At 41.4% G+C, this 13,784-nt stretch overlaps 1 protein-coding gene across 1 annotated transcript; it reads right to left on the reverse strand.

Moving 5' to 3' along the window:
* Nucleotides 1-800: 800 nt before the first annotated feature.
* On the reverse strand, nt 801-13,784 carry rgmd (RGM domain family, member D). The gene is made up of 5 exons (XM_023409668.2): nt 13,713-13,784; nt 9,997-10,037; nt 8,050-8,198; nt 4,372-4,883; nt 801-2,475 (listed from the first exon to the last, which is right to left on the reverse strand). Exons 2-5 carry the CDS (start codon nt 10,032-10,034, stop codon nt 1,777-1,779), a joined length of 1,398 nt encoding a protein of 465 aa, XP_023265436.1. The 5' UTR covers nt 10,035-10,037; nt 13,713-13,784; the 3' UTR covers nt 801-1,776.

The raw sequence follows: 13,784 nt of genomic DNA on the forward strand, positions 1-13,784 counted from the left end.
AGGTGATGAACTTGATCCAGGCGATCTGAAATGTGCCTTACATGTACGAGTGTTAAATTGAGGCTGTGTTTCATCAGCCGTCTCTCAAACCACGCAGCTCACCGAGGTGTTGTCTTTATTTGAAGAAATGGGACATGGAGAGATTAAGTATGACTGCACATGTGATGAAACATGCTGTCACTCAGAGTTACTTTTAACTCAGTTCAAGATAAAAATTAAATCTACATCTACTAATTATAGAGCATTAATTCTTAATGTCTTTATAAGGAGTGTGCTGGAGCCTTCTTAATTGCATTTTTGATGGTGATAAAAGCTGATCACATCCCTCTCTCTAGTCCCAGCACTCATTGTTCATATACAGTGCAAATATCAGCACCGTGTGCTGTTGTTGACTCTAACCTGGTGTTAACCACAGACTAAATCCTATTTGGAGCCATGCAGCGCTCTGGCAGACAAAAGCAAAGCCAGCAGCCAGCTCAGCACTCAGAGGTAACATTTACACAGGGGACTGAGAACATACTGTGGATCCCTACAGCTACACAGCCAGCTTGTCAAAACTGTCTTTATACTACAAGCTGTCAGGCCTTATAGACTGAGGACCCCAACAGGACTGAAGTGGCATTACAGGCACAGAGTTAGGAAATGCCACTACTGCGAAACACTATTATTTTAAAACATTTTTAATGTCATTTTATGATTATCTGAGGTCTCAACCGAGAAACAGTGCACACGTTTCCCCATTCATGTTTCAATAACTGCAAAGTTCACAAAAGAATGACAAAAAAGAAGGAGAAAAACAGTTCTTGGTCGAGTGTCCAACACTTTAATACAGAAAATGACACATACAACACAACACATATTAGTTTACGTTTCTTACAATGTCTCAAAATAACCTACTAAACACAACAAATGTAAAACATATTACAGTTAAAACATCTATACACGGGCAAATGTACACAATATAAAACACATATATACACTCTTTTAATATATTATTATATAAAGATTTGTTGTTTTTTTTTACCTTTAAAACTGGAAGCCAAACAGCTTGAAGAGGAGTGTTTCACAGAAGATGAGAAACTGCTGAGAATATCACACTGACACATCATATATTATGGATAGGTAGTTTTTACATACAGTTGTTGGATCCTGTGTATTTAACATGTCGATTTCAGAAATAGACAAAGAAACAACATTTAAATACACACAACTTGCTGGTAAAACCTGTAAGTGCTAGTGATGTTACTGGATTATACAGGATCTAGAAGCCATATAAAAAACAACTTTGAGTTTATGACATTTAAGCAGCTCCATACATGGTGGAGTGTTTGGAGATTGTGCATTTTCTCAGTAAAAATGAAATATTTACAAAAAAAAAACTAATTCTATTTAGCCCCTGGAGGTCAGCACACACGATTATGAGTTTTACCTTTTAAAATACTGATGTAAACCAATTAATAGTGAGCGTGTGAAAATGGTGAACACATTGTATTTGACCTCAAACCACATGACTGTATGTAAATATGTTTTACTTCAGATAATGGGATCCACGTATAAATCCACAGATAATGTAAAGTGGGAACAAACGTCATCTTTCATGAGTGTGAAATCCTTCAAATGACAAAAACAGAAAACATTCAAAATTTCCAAGAAAAACAAAAACAAATACATGTCTGAGCTCTAGTCACTCTTTCCTCAAGCTGGTAATGCTTCCTCGTTTTGTTTGCTTCCATGTTTCTCCTTTTTTAAAATCATTAATATTCATTTATTTTTTTTTTACAAAAGCAGCAGAATGAGGAGTATGAGTGAGAGCAGGGGACTGTTGGCCGCTGCTGCTGTCGACGTGTGTGACACCCCTCTGTTGTAAAAATGAGGAGTCCTCGGGGAGTTCTGCTTCAGTTTACTAGGCGGCAGAGCCTTTAAATCCTCCAGAGCGCCGTAGGCTGCCATAGAGAACTCAGGGTCTCCTGTGGTCAGCAAGTCAAACACACAGGACTGAAAGTACACGTCTTCCACCTGCAGAGTCTCTCTACACTTGGCCGTGGCCCGCTCCACCGTGTAGACCTGGTGAGGAGGCCGCAGAGGGCCCAGTTCTGTGTTGGTGCCCTGCAGGCGGGGCTGCTGGCTCTGCCGGGCCAGTGTGTGCTCTTTGATGAGCTCATTGCGCGGGCAGCCGTGCAGGCAGAGCTGCAGACCCCCGTTGTCCTCCGAAAAGTCCAGGTTGTCCTCCGGCATGCGGATGGCAAAGGTCAGGTAGCTGCCAACGCGCCGGATGATGATGGAAGTGCCGATGTAACGGGCCTGAATCTTCACCTGACGGCCCACTCCAGAGCCACCACGCTCGTCAATGGTCAGGCTGCCGCTCTCACCGCCGCTGCGAGTCCCATCCTGAAAAGCCAACGGCAGATCCTCAGTGGTGGCCTGGTACACCTTCTGATCTGTACAGCCGTGATAGGACTTGAAGATGACTGTGATCTGAAATGTGGAGAAACAAATAAAATCAATATTAAATCACATATTAAAATATTTTACAAGACAAATTTATATTTTATGTTATAGTGTGAATATTTTCCCAAACATAAAGCAACTGATAACTGAGCTAAAAGGTCACATCTTTGCTTCAATGTAATGATACACTTGAAAGGTGCCTGCCTAAATACTGAATAAGAGCAGTATTGATTAAAGCCACAAGGTGGCAGCAGGAAACCACAAATTTAAAAGGCTGAGGAACACGTTTGTGGGCTTCCCTGGCTTCTCCCCATACACTGACAGTGAATTTCCCTTTGGTATATTCTTATTCCAACTTTAAGTATTCAAGAGGATTGTTGTCACAGACGTATAATGGTTCATAACCAACCAAACTCCTCACATTAATGACAAATCAATTTATGGTCTTTACAATCACTGATCCTTACTTACACACACAACAAATTACTAACACTAAAAATAAGGGCAATAACTCCACTAGTCGTCCTTGAATGTCAGATCAAACAGCACTGTTTTATAAGCGGCTCAATTATCTGTGTATGTTCCATCACCTCTACAGTGGCACTGCTGGTTTTTGCTCAGTGACTGACTGCGATTTGTATTCCAGCTGAGCTTTGAAAAATTGGGGCCTAACCTCTGTTTCTTCAAAACATCTTGACAAAGCGGTGGCTGTGGTTACGTTTACACTTACGGGGATACTGTATTTGATGGATGATTTCCTGTCTTAAGTCTGGCAGTTGAAAACAACTCCAAAAGCATGATGGGTCCATGCGGGTGCTGGCACGGACATGCAGACTGTACACACACTACAGGTTTGCATTAGGCTGCAAATACCTTTAAAAAAGTTTGCTCTGAAATCCCTGATGCAATATGACACAGTTTATTGTTTTACATAGCTTGGTTTCAAACAGGAGAATTGGTAAGTTTAGGGAAGCCAGTGACATTACCCGAAAACATAGAGCTTTTAAAGGCCAGCCTATTTAATTAACAGAATAAAAAAAAAAACTTGCTGCTGTCCAATTATTCCTTTATTTTTCCACATTATTCCATATTTACACAAAAAGCGCCCAGTTAATTATTTGACCAGAGGGGTGAAAAAAACATTCCAGATCGTGGTGGTGGAGGAAAATGTTTGAGTGAGCGTTAATCACTACCATATGACCACCCATGTGTTAAAGGTAGAGCGCTCAAGCATGTCTGTGATTCAACACCACTAAGGACTCCCCTCCTCTCTTTTCCCCTCACAGATCTGAAGGAGCTCCAAGACAAGAGGAATGCTGGAGGCTCGAGAGGCACCGTGGAATGACGATTAACTTCACATGTTTGATACTTTATGGCAATACTTAAGCTCGCAAGCTAGCATCCAAAAACAGCCTACTCATATAGGCCATTAAATCCAAACTTAGTATATAACGCAAGTGTTGATTTCTAATATGGACATAGGCGGTTGTTGTGAAAAGTAGTAGATTTCCACTCATATACAGAAAATCTTTTATTAAAAACAATGACCACCACTTTGATCAAATTATACTAGATACTAAATTCACTGCACCTTCTAAACTGGTGGTTCCCTAGCTGAGGTTTGAGGCCTCCCAAAGGGGTTACAATATAAATCTGCAGAATGAAAAAATCAATTAGGTTTATGGTTGCCAGGTGCCTTTAATGTTTGCTTGTTTTTCTTGTGAAATTCTGAATAGATGTACTTATTCAAGCCTCCACAATGTATTCGAATGAAACTATATAAGAAATGAAAATAATATTTTGGTTGAAACAACTTAAAGAGGCAGTCGCAAACTATGACAGGGGTTGCAAGTAGACACTACTTTGTTTCAAGGGCTCACAAGTCAAAAAATATGGGAACCTCTGATATAAAACCATGCTCACCTTGCTGGTTGCCGTGGCGCTCGAGCCGAGGACAACAGGCACATTGGTCACCTGCACCGACAGGAAGCGGTTATCGATCAGAGGCCACGCCCCTTCCACCTTACAGGTCTGAAACTCGTCTCGGAAAGTCCGTAGGTGCGGGTCTCCAAATAATCCACAGTGGGCGTATTTCTTCTGCTGACCCGCTGAGCCAGACATGAGGACCCGATTCTCATAGTCGCACAGCTCCGACACAGCCGGCCGAGACGTGCTGGGCACCTTGGCGGAGGAGGTGGGCCCGTCGCTGGAGCAGTTATGCTGAGAGAATAACTCCTTAATGCGAAAGACAGCTGAGTGGTAAACCAAGTCACCCCTACAGCTGCGTGCCTGCCGCCGGGTGCACAGGGCGTAGGCCCTCAGGGCGATGCAGTAGTCCACATCCAGAGCCACGTCCTCCTGCAGACCACTAGAGGGTGAGGTAGAAGCCACGTACTCGGCATTGCAGCGCTGAATTCGACACTGCTGGCAGTGAGCTGAAAAACAAAAACAATGAAAATCAACATTTTGTCCTGCAACACCTAAATATGTGACAATAACTATGAAAATTTAAAAAGTTTAGTCATTATCCTCCGTTACCTCCTTCTCTGCAATAATTATGCTGATGATCTACCAATATGAACCAAAACAAAGTTTACTCCTTTTAACAATCTAAAATCCATCTGACATTTACGGATATATTACGTCAGCTCAACACTTGAGCCAGCAGAGTCAAAACTTTTCCACTATCAAGTTTAGCTCAATCAGGAGAGCCGTTAAAACCCAAATGTGTGAGCTCATGAGGCCATGATCCCACACTGTGTTCCAGAGTCAGTCAAAACTTATTTCCCCCAACTAGCCCTCACAGAAATAGCATGTAGCCTCACTGTAGGAGGAAACCAACCTGTGTTAGTTTGCCTGAGGGTGTTGAATGTGGTTTGGCTGTTGCTGAGGTAATTGAAATCCATTAAGCTACTCTACATGGCACGGCAGAGCTCGGTATATGGGGGCAGCTAACTTCAGGAGGATCACAAGAGGAACATCACAAAGATGGTGCTTCTTCAGCATCTCAGAGTCCTAACTGGAAGCTGGGTGGGGGTGGGGGCTGCAAACACAGCATGTGATATTTGGATGGTATTGCCTAAATACCGGGCTTCCGGTTGAGTTAAGACTCACATGTGGGATATTATCCTTATATTACCAAGCAAAAGAAAGAACTACAACTACTTCTGCAGGAAATAAGAGTGTAGACATTCATCGAGTTCATTTCAGTTGTGTGTTACGTTTGGGCGGGATGTCTGGGATGGATTTCATTTTCCATTTTCAATAGACAGCAGATCAACATCAGCCAGCATCCACAACACGTACATCACTTCTACTGCAAGACTGCGATCAGTTGCAACACACTGCCCTTCTATGGCAACAGATAATTCTTCTGTTTACTCCAAAGCTCCATCAAATCTCCCAACTGCCCGAACAGAGACGACAAGACAAGCATGGAGATTTCACACCGAGTGCTCATGAATATTTTTTTAATCATTTCTTCACTTTATATCTGATTCACAGAAGGAGCATGGCAGATGATTAATGCATCTCACTGTCACTGCAGTTCAACACCAGCCCTGATAAAACCGAGAAGGGAGTGTGAGAGGTCAAGTTAGAGCCATTCTGCATCCCTCCACTGAATTCCAACAGGGCTCCCCCGTCTCATTACGAGGTCACACAAGTCTGCTGTGATTGACACTTTTTGACAATCACTGCCTGTGAGGCCATCAACAATCATGCATCTCCCTAAAGAGTCTTTTTGCTCTGGCACTTAGTAGGCTCCCAATAAGTGTGAAGACCATAGGGGAAACATGAGAACAGAAAAAGGAAAATTCAAACAGACCACACAAACAGCATTGGTGTTAGTATATTATAGATTAGTAGATTACAGTTATATAGATAGAGAAGGAGACAAAGGCACTGTTTTACAATGGTTTCGGCCTGGTCTGTAGGTTGCAGTGTAACATGTGTCAAATAATCAGTATTGGTTCCAATATAGCCACAATGCATGCCTCAGTTGGCTCAGAGCCAGATACTCAAGATCAGTACAAAACAATGCTGAAAACACCTTTACATTGTATTAAATGGTAGATAAACTTTTTTTTTTTTTTTAAGTTTTTGTTAAATCATAGTGATTACACTTTGACACTCAAATAAATAAATACTCAAACATGAGGAAATTTGATAATGTTTTGGACACAGGTCTATTTCAATAAACGTATGTACATACAATACAGTTTTATTTGTTTTTTTTTTTTACTATAACCAACTTCTAAATGCCTTTCAGGCACTATTTCAGTGTATTTCAACCATCACACTACTTATAGTGCTCATACACTACTTAAAAATAAATTTGCACCGTTGCAAGACATAGCTCCAAGAGTACTGTTTATCATCTTTAACTTTTGGTTGGAATAACCAACATTAAAGTTAAATACCATTTATATTCTGTCATTTGTTTACTCATCTAAGTTGTAACATTTAACGTTAAAGATATCCACATTAAATAATACTTTAATAATTAGTATGTGACTTTCGCATTAATAACAAAATAAATGTATAAAGAGTACGGTTGTGTGAATAGTTTTTACTAATCCCCCGATAGAGATTACTCAAGTCTAACTTCATAACAGTTGAAATAAACAGCTGAAACCCCCTTGGTAAAAAAAAAAAAAAAAAAATCTCATCAAGTGTGTTAACTTTGTCTTAAACACAAAAGTGAGAAACACTTAAGGGAACTGGACATTACATGTGAAATATATCAACTTCAAAATCCAAACAAAGCATGCTGTTTGATGTGGTTCGGTTAGCTGGCTCCTGGTCTCCGGCTCGGACAGAGGAGCGACCAACACGTTCAGAGGCCAAAAAGTTGGACCCCCATGCATGGTGGCTAACAAAGTTAATAAATGAAGCATGAATAGGGGGAAATATCGTGCTCCAAATAGACTCGACAACAGCTTAAACCATCCAAACTGGGTGTAAAAGCCACCGTCGAGAAAAGAACAATAAATGTAACCGTTTGGTTTTCTATTAGCGGCATTTTCTGGTTTTTAAAAAAACAAGCCCCGTGGTTTTCTTCTGGTCCGACTGAGGGTGCTGAACGCCAGTTGCTAATGAGCTATGCTAACGGGGAGCTAAGTCGTAACTGAACACAACTTGGTAAAAGTTGCAGCAGCAATGCGTCTGTTTGGTTAAATATGTGAACTGATAATCGGTTGGTGGCAAACTTGTTTAATAAAGTTGTTTTGGGTGCGGAAAGTGGTAAATTTGTGAAAACAGACGTCCGTAAAGTGAGTTAACTCGTGCTGCTCGGCTAGCAGCGATACAAGTGTTGCAGTGCAGGCTGAAGGCTGGGATACTCCGCAGCAACAGGACATTACTTTGTCCCCGCTGTGGACGGGGTACTTTTACACAACAGCGACTCTTTTCGTCCCTCTTTAAACACCAAACAAGCAAAAGCCCGTAATTATATGCAAGGAAAGTTAAAAGTCGTTAAAGAATTTAGCCACACAGCAAAAAAGTTAACTTTTCTTCCACCTCCATTTCGGGGAGTGCGGGACGCAGCTTTGCATGCAGGAGAGGGGTGGAGGAGCACGGATTGAAAAAGGCAGCACTTACCTGGTCGAAACAGCAGCGAAAGTAAAACCATCGTCAACGTTACACAGTCCCAAAGCTGCCGCTTAGCCGTGATTTGAGGTCCGCTTCTCCCCATACCAATCCATTCAGTTAGAATGGAGTTCCTCGACTGCTTCTCATCGACGCTGTGGCTGCGGGAAATCAGACAAAAATTCGTCTTCTTTCCCAAGCGCTGTCATTCAAAAGGGGCCCCTGTCTTCAGGGCGGCTCTACGAGGGAGGGGTCTAAAGTGTAGACTGGGCCCAGAGGTGACTGCTGGCCAATGAAATACTAATTATTCAGTAACCACTTGATATTTACATGTAGTGGCAATTACTTGGGACGTGGACAGTGGAAGAGTGCCCTCAACAACAGTGAGGGCGGCGAGAAATAATAATTGCCCTGATTATGATTGAAGAATCACAGGTTTTTTGTGGCTATAATAGTTATACAACTGCCTATTACATTAACATGTACAATATATGGCATGTATGTGCTGAGGTTAAAATACAGGGCAATTCACCATATTCAGAAGTGACAAATAATACAACTTTTCTCATGCAGAAAATGTAAGTCTTTGCACTACAAAGCACTCAGGGGCATCTGCCCTGTTTGCCCCCCCCCCCTCCTGAGAACAAATGTTTGTGTGTTTTCAGCATTAAGCAGGATTTTCTCACTTGTTGTTTTCTCACTCCAGACTAAGAGCTAAAATAATGGAGTTTGATCGACAATTGTAAGTGCAAACTAACAAATTTGCTTAGTTTATCTAGAGATTGTGTTATATATATGTTATATGTTATAGATTCCATATATAGAACCAGAAACTCTCATTGTGAAGTTAGAGATAGCATTATCCTGACATTAATGAACAAAAAGTAGAGTGAGAGAGTGAATAGAGGTAACCTATAATGTGGGGTTTTCTGCATTGCAGATAGTTTCTTTGGGGTCAGTAAATTCCCCCTTTAGGTCTCTTTATCCTGGCTGCCAAAACACGGCTATTGTCTGTTTTTGTCACTCACAAGATTCAGAGAAAAATACTCCAACTCAATTATTTTCTCTCAGCAAATCTCAGTGTGTTATTCATTTTTCCATTACATTTTCAGTTAGCAACTTGTGTGTTACTCTTTTGCTTTTGTGGCCAACTTTCCATCTCTCTCACTCCTTCAACGACACTCCGTCTTTCATTTGCACAGCTGCTGTGAGGCCAGACCATCTGCAAGGCACATAGACTCACCAGCTTTCAGTCTTTTTGCTCGACACACACACTGTGCGTTTTTCGTGCCATGCAAATAAAGAATTTTAATGCGCCACCCAATTACTGAATAAAATATTGGTATTAAGAAAATTAACAGTAAAGGTTTGTGTAGTTTCTAGAATTAGCTTAAACGTTGAAGCTTTGTTTTGGTGCAGATGGGACATTTGGTTTGTAGCTGTGGGTCTCCCTCTGCGCTTTCCTCCTGACTTTATGAGAGAGAAGTGAACCCAGACAGTTATTGGATCACTGGTTTTTCTATACACATGCAGGCTCCTCCGGCCACACAATTGTGTGATTCAGGTGGCCTGTCAGTCTTGTGAAAGGTCTTCACAGGCCCATGTTGATGTGGGGCTGATATATATAGTGGAGGGGGAAACGAAGACAGCTCAACCCAAGTGGAACGTTTGGATTGTTCTGAGCTGCCAGAGGGGCCTCTGTCACACTGGATCCAGTGTGCCAAGTTTATCCCCCCAGAGGGCTCTACCTTACTCTGTTTGTTCAGCTAATTTTGGAGGCTTGGTTGGTTGATCTGCTTTATGGCTGTGCTTTATGGTCACATTTAAATCCCCTCAAACAGGTTACACTTCGTATTTCCCATGACAACCTGGAGACAGGGCAGTGACGCAGTGTAGGAGGGAGATCTGTTGATGGTGTGGATGTAACGTACAGTAGATTAAAATGAACGCATGTCTCACCTGTTACAGTGTTTGCCGTCAGAAACAACTGATGACATTTCCTGTGGAAAGAAAACACATTGTTAAATTCAGTGTATAACAGCTGAAGATGAGAAAATGCTCACTTTTAGTAATAGTGATGGAAACAATACATTTGCTCACCTAATGTGTGTTACATAAAGATAAAAAACAACAAAATCAAAGCCATAGTTTCACTCAATAAGCAGCTGTCTACTAAATGAACCACGGTTCCACACCACGGCACTGATGACCACTGAAGCAAACAGTTAATTGATCCAGGTGGATGGTAAGGATGAATTCAGCACATGAAAGAAACTCTGAGACCGCCTGTCAGGCTTGATGGGGGGAGAAAGACCTCTTTATTCCCATGTTTTCTTACGAGCGTATTGCATTGCATGACCCAGCAAATATGTATACACTACTAACTCTGAAACAAGTTCGAGAGAGAGTCAGGGTGTGGGTAAGAGTGTGTATCAGGTAAAAAACAAGGCCGGCATATTTCTCCTGCTGACAGTGGGTCACTTGTTCTGGTACAATCGAGAAAAATAAAGTCTGCAGAGTCGGTTTCTATCGACCTCAGCAATGAGAGGAAGGAGTTTTTGAGTTTTGTAGAAATATTAAAATTATCAGAAAAACAAAGAAGAACAGAGAACCTAAAAGCAGTGCTTGATCATTAAAACCTCAGACTTAGAGGCAAAAAATGTAGAGAGCGAAGCAAGAGAGAGTGAGAAAGAAAGAATGGGAGAAAGGGGGGAAGGGAGGAGGAAGGGGGAGAAAAAGAGGGAGTGAGGGATTGGGTTTCCTCTGACTGTGAGTCTGGGCAGCTCCACATGTTCCTCATTAAGGTCCTCACACTGTGGGACCAGCTCCACACCGGGATGCTTGTTTTTGTTATTAGGCCTAACGTGCTGTGGTCTGGTGGAAGCCTGAAAACAGGGCCAGTTCAGGACCATCTCCTCAGCTCACTGTCCTCAAACTGAAGAAAAAATAATGCCACTGACTTCACATATATCTGCATGGCCACTTGGTGAAAAAGCTGTGTATTTTCACAACCTGCAGATGATACATTTTTGCGTATGTGAAACTGTAAAATTCGTATTCAAATCTAACCTGATATGTATGAACCTGTAAATACAATAACTACACGACCCCGAACCATCTATTCTCTTTGGCTGTTTACAGAGACTGTAAACCTTAAACAATTTAGTTTTTCTGGAAATGCAATGTTTACAAAATAATGATAAAAAAAAAAAAGTAGAGTTGCAGGAAATACATTTTTCATGCTTCTGATTTTTGTTTAATTTCATGCCCATCTAGATTTGTCAACTGAGACATGTATCATGTTTCTTCTAGCGGCTGATAACATCAGAGATTGGAATCAGAAGTAGCACGCGCCCTCTGTAGCCTCCACTAGCACCACACGGTTGCAATATGAGAGACACACTTATTGAATTTTAAACAGGAACTAGAGCAAATTGAGTGTTTTTTTTTCTGAGGACCCCTGTCTGAAATGAAGTGGCCTATAGCACAGCTGAGAGAGAGAGAGAGAGAGAGAGAGAGAGTGAGAGAGAGAGAGAGAGAGAGACAGAGACAGAGACAGAGAGAGATGCAGAGAGTGAGTGTCTCTGGTTCAGGCCTCTCGCTGTTAGAGGGGATCTGTTATCTCAGCAGAGATAAGAGAAACTGTGGTGTGAGTGTATACGGGGCAGCACTGATAGCATCTCCATTCAAGGATCCCACTTATGGCACCCTGATTGATAGCTGACAGCATATTGGGGGGGGGGGGGCAAATGACAGCATTTGGAGTGCTTTTGTAGGTACCCCTCAGTAGGTATCCATGCAGGCATCTGTTTGCTGTGTTCCTTTGGATCTTTGTCTCTGAGTATACACAAATTATCACACATGCATGTCATCTGTGCAGAGAGAGTACGAGTCAGGACTCTGCACTGCCTGAAATCTGAACTTGTGAGTGTGGAAACAAAGGGAAGATAGATTTTTATTCACATATTTTAACATAAAACCAATTCCATCTGTCTAAGTTGCTTTTGTTTGTTACTTTGGTCTTGACCACACTGAACCAAACTCCTTTCCTCTTCCTCCCTCCTTTTTCGCAGAACAAATGTTGACACAGCGTCAAGCCCTGTGCTCGTGAATAGACAGTCAACTGACAGGTAACCCTAGCTGTGGGGTCACAGGGTCGTCCCAGCCTGATGAGGGATGATGGGTAAAATAAATGGAGAGCAGCACACAGAGGGACCTCTGATGTCCTCGGCCTGAAGGGAGAGAGTTCAGGGCCATTTGACCTCTGACCTAAGCCCTGCTTATGTGTTTGTGTGTATGTGTTTTGAGGGTTAAACCTCTCCCCGGTCTTGAATTCTCTAATATTTTTCCTACCTTTATTTTCCAGGCCAAGTTATTTTAAACCAATAAATCAAGTAGCACAAACAGTTCAATGTATGGCTTCACTGAACAGCCTGTGAAGCTTATTTCAATGCATAACGTTGTTTGAACATGCCTCGTCTTTCTCTTTTCATGACAACACTCCCTCACGTCTAGTCTGCAGCCATGATGCATTATGGAAACAGGGAACAAATTGCTCTGTAATGACCTATCACAACTCTCTTTGCTCCCAGAAATTGAAATGCTCATACGCCTCTGCACCCACCAGCTCAAGATTTAATATTCAATACTTTTCACCTTTCAGTTTGTGCATAGGCGTGAAAGAATGTTTGAGTAATGCAGGAAATACACTTTATTCTATTTGGATTTTGTATTCAGATAAATAAAGATACATAAATAAATCTCAAGCAGTTGAGTAACATTTCAAGGAAGATTTTTCTCTCTTCTTTCATTTGTAGATTTGAAAATATTCTTTATTTTAAACTCTTGCATTTTAGGAGCCATAGAAAAAATGACCATTTTCAAACCTTTAGCCTAATGCCAAGTATTTTTAAAAGCTGCCTTAGGCTTTTCCTCCACGTACACTTTTTGTCCTTTACACCTGACGGCTCGAGGCTTAATCTGCAGATGTGTTTGTGATAAAGCGTGTCCTTCAGTTAGTCTGCAACAGTTGGTATTGTTTCTGCCCTGGCCCACCCAGACAACTGCCCTGAACCAGAAATAGAAGGATAGACAATAACTCACGAGAGTATAAATTTAGCCATTTTGATCTACCAAATTTTTAGCCAAGAAGGCATTCAGAGAATGTTCCCTCCTGCTTGAGTTGCTTTAAGGCAGTGAAATGTGGAGCAACAGGGAAAGGGTGAACACTTCTACCAGTCAAGTTTGATTGACTCGCTGTTATATACTCTGAGCACAAATCTGTTAGGTGGGGAAACGTCTGCATGAAGTGCTAGGAAATTGATATGGCTGTTTTCCCCCCTTTTGGTTTTCAGCAGATGTTTCTCACATTCACATTAAGTCTATAGAAGAGTCAGTCCTTATATGGTTTTGTGGGATCACACATATCATACAATAGTATAGTATTAAAAAATCAACTGCTTGTGTTTAGGCTCTAATAAATATTAGTTTAACACGGTATTAGTGTATTTGGATTATACAAGAATTACACACACACACAATAAAAATGACATTGAAAGCCAAGTTTTCTTTTAAGTTAGATTATCAGTGTGAAATCTTGATTTAGCATCTTCAGGCATTCGTGAATCAGAGGATGTTTTGAGTCATGCCATAGAGGAGAAAAATGAGAGACTTACCTTGGATTACTTTGGTATATGCTGTAATGTGAATTGGAGCACTGCTCTAACTGGAGTTTCAATTGGCAGACG

The sequence above is a fragment of the Seriola lalandi genome, unplaced genomic scaffold (genome assembly GCF_002814215.2).
Source record: "Seriola lalandi dorsalis isolate HSWRI2012SDOR001 ecotype SW California unplaced genomic scaffold, Sedor1 jcf7180002054402, whole genome shotgun sequence".
In the NCBI taxonomy this organism is placed as follows: Eukaryota; Metazoa; Chordata; class Actinopteri; order Carangiformes; family Carangidae; genus Seriola; species Seriola lalandi.

Excerpts from the sequence above, each read along its gene's own strand:
- rgmd (XM_023409668.2), bottom strand. The coding sequence starts at position 10,034 with ATGTCATCAGTTGTTTCTGACGGCAAACACTGTAACAG. Across the intron at positions 8,199-9,996 it reads GACGGCAAACACTGTAACAG|CCACAGCGTCGATGAGAAGC; the intron begins GTGAGACATGCG and ends GATTTCCCGCAG. Across the intron at positions 4,884-8,049 it reads TTCGCTGCTGTTTCGACCAG|CTCACTGCCAGCAGTGTCGA; the intron begins GTAAGTGCTGCC and ends TTTGTTTTTCAG.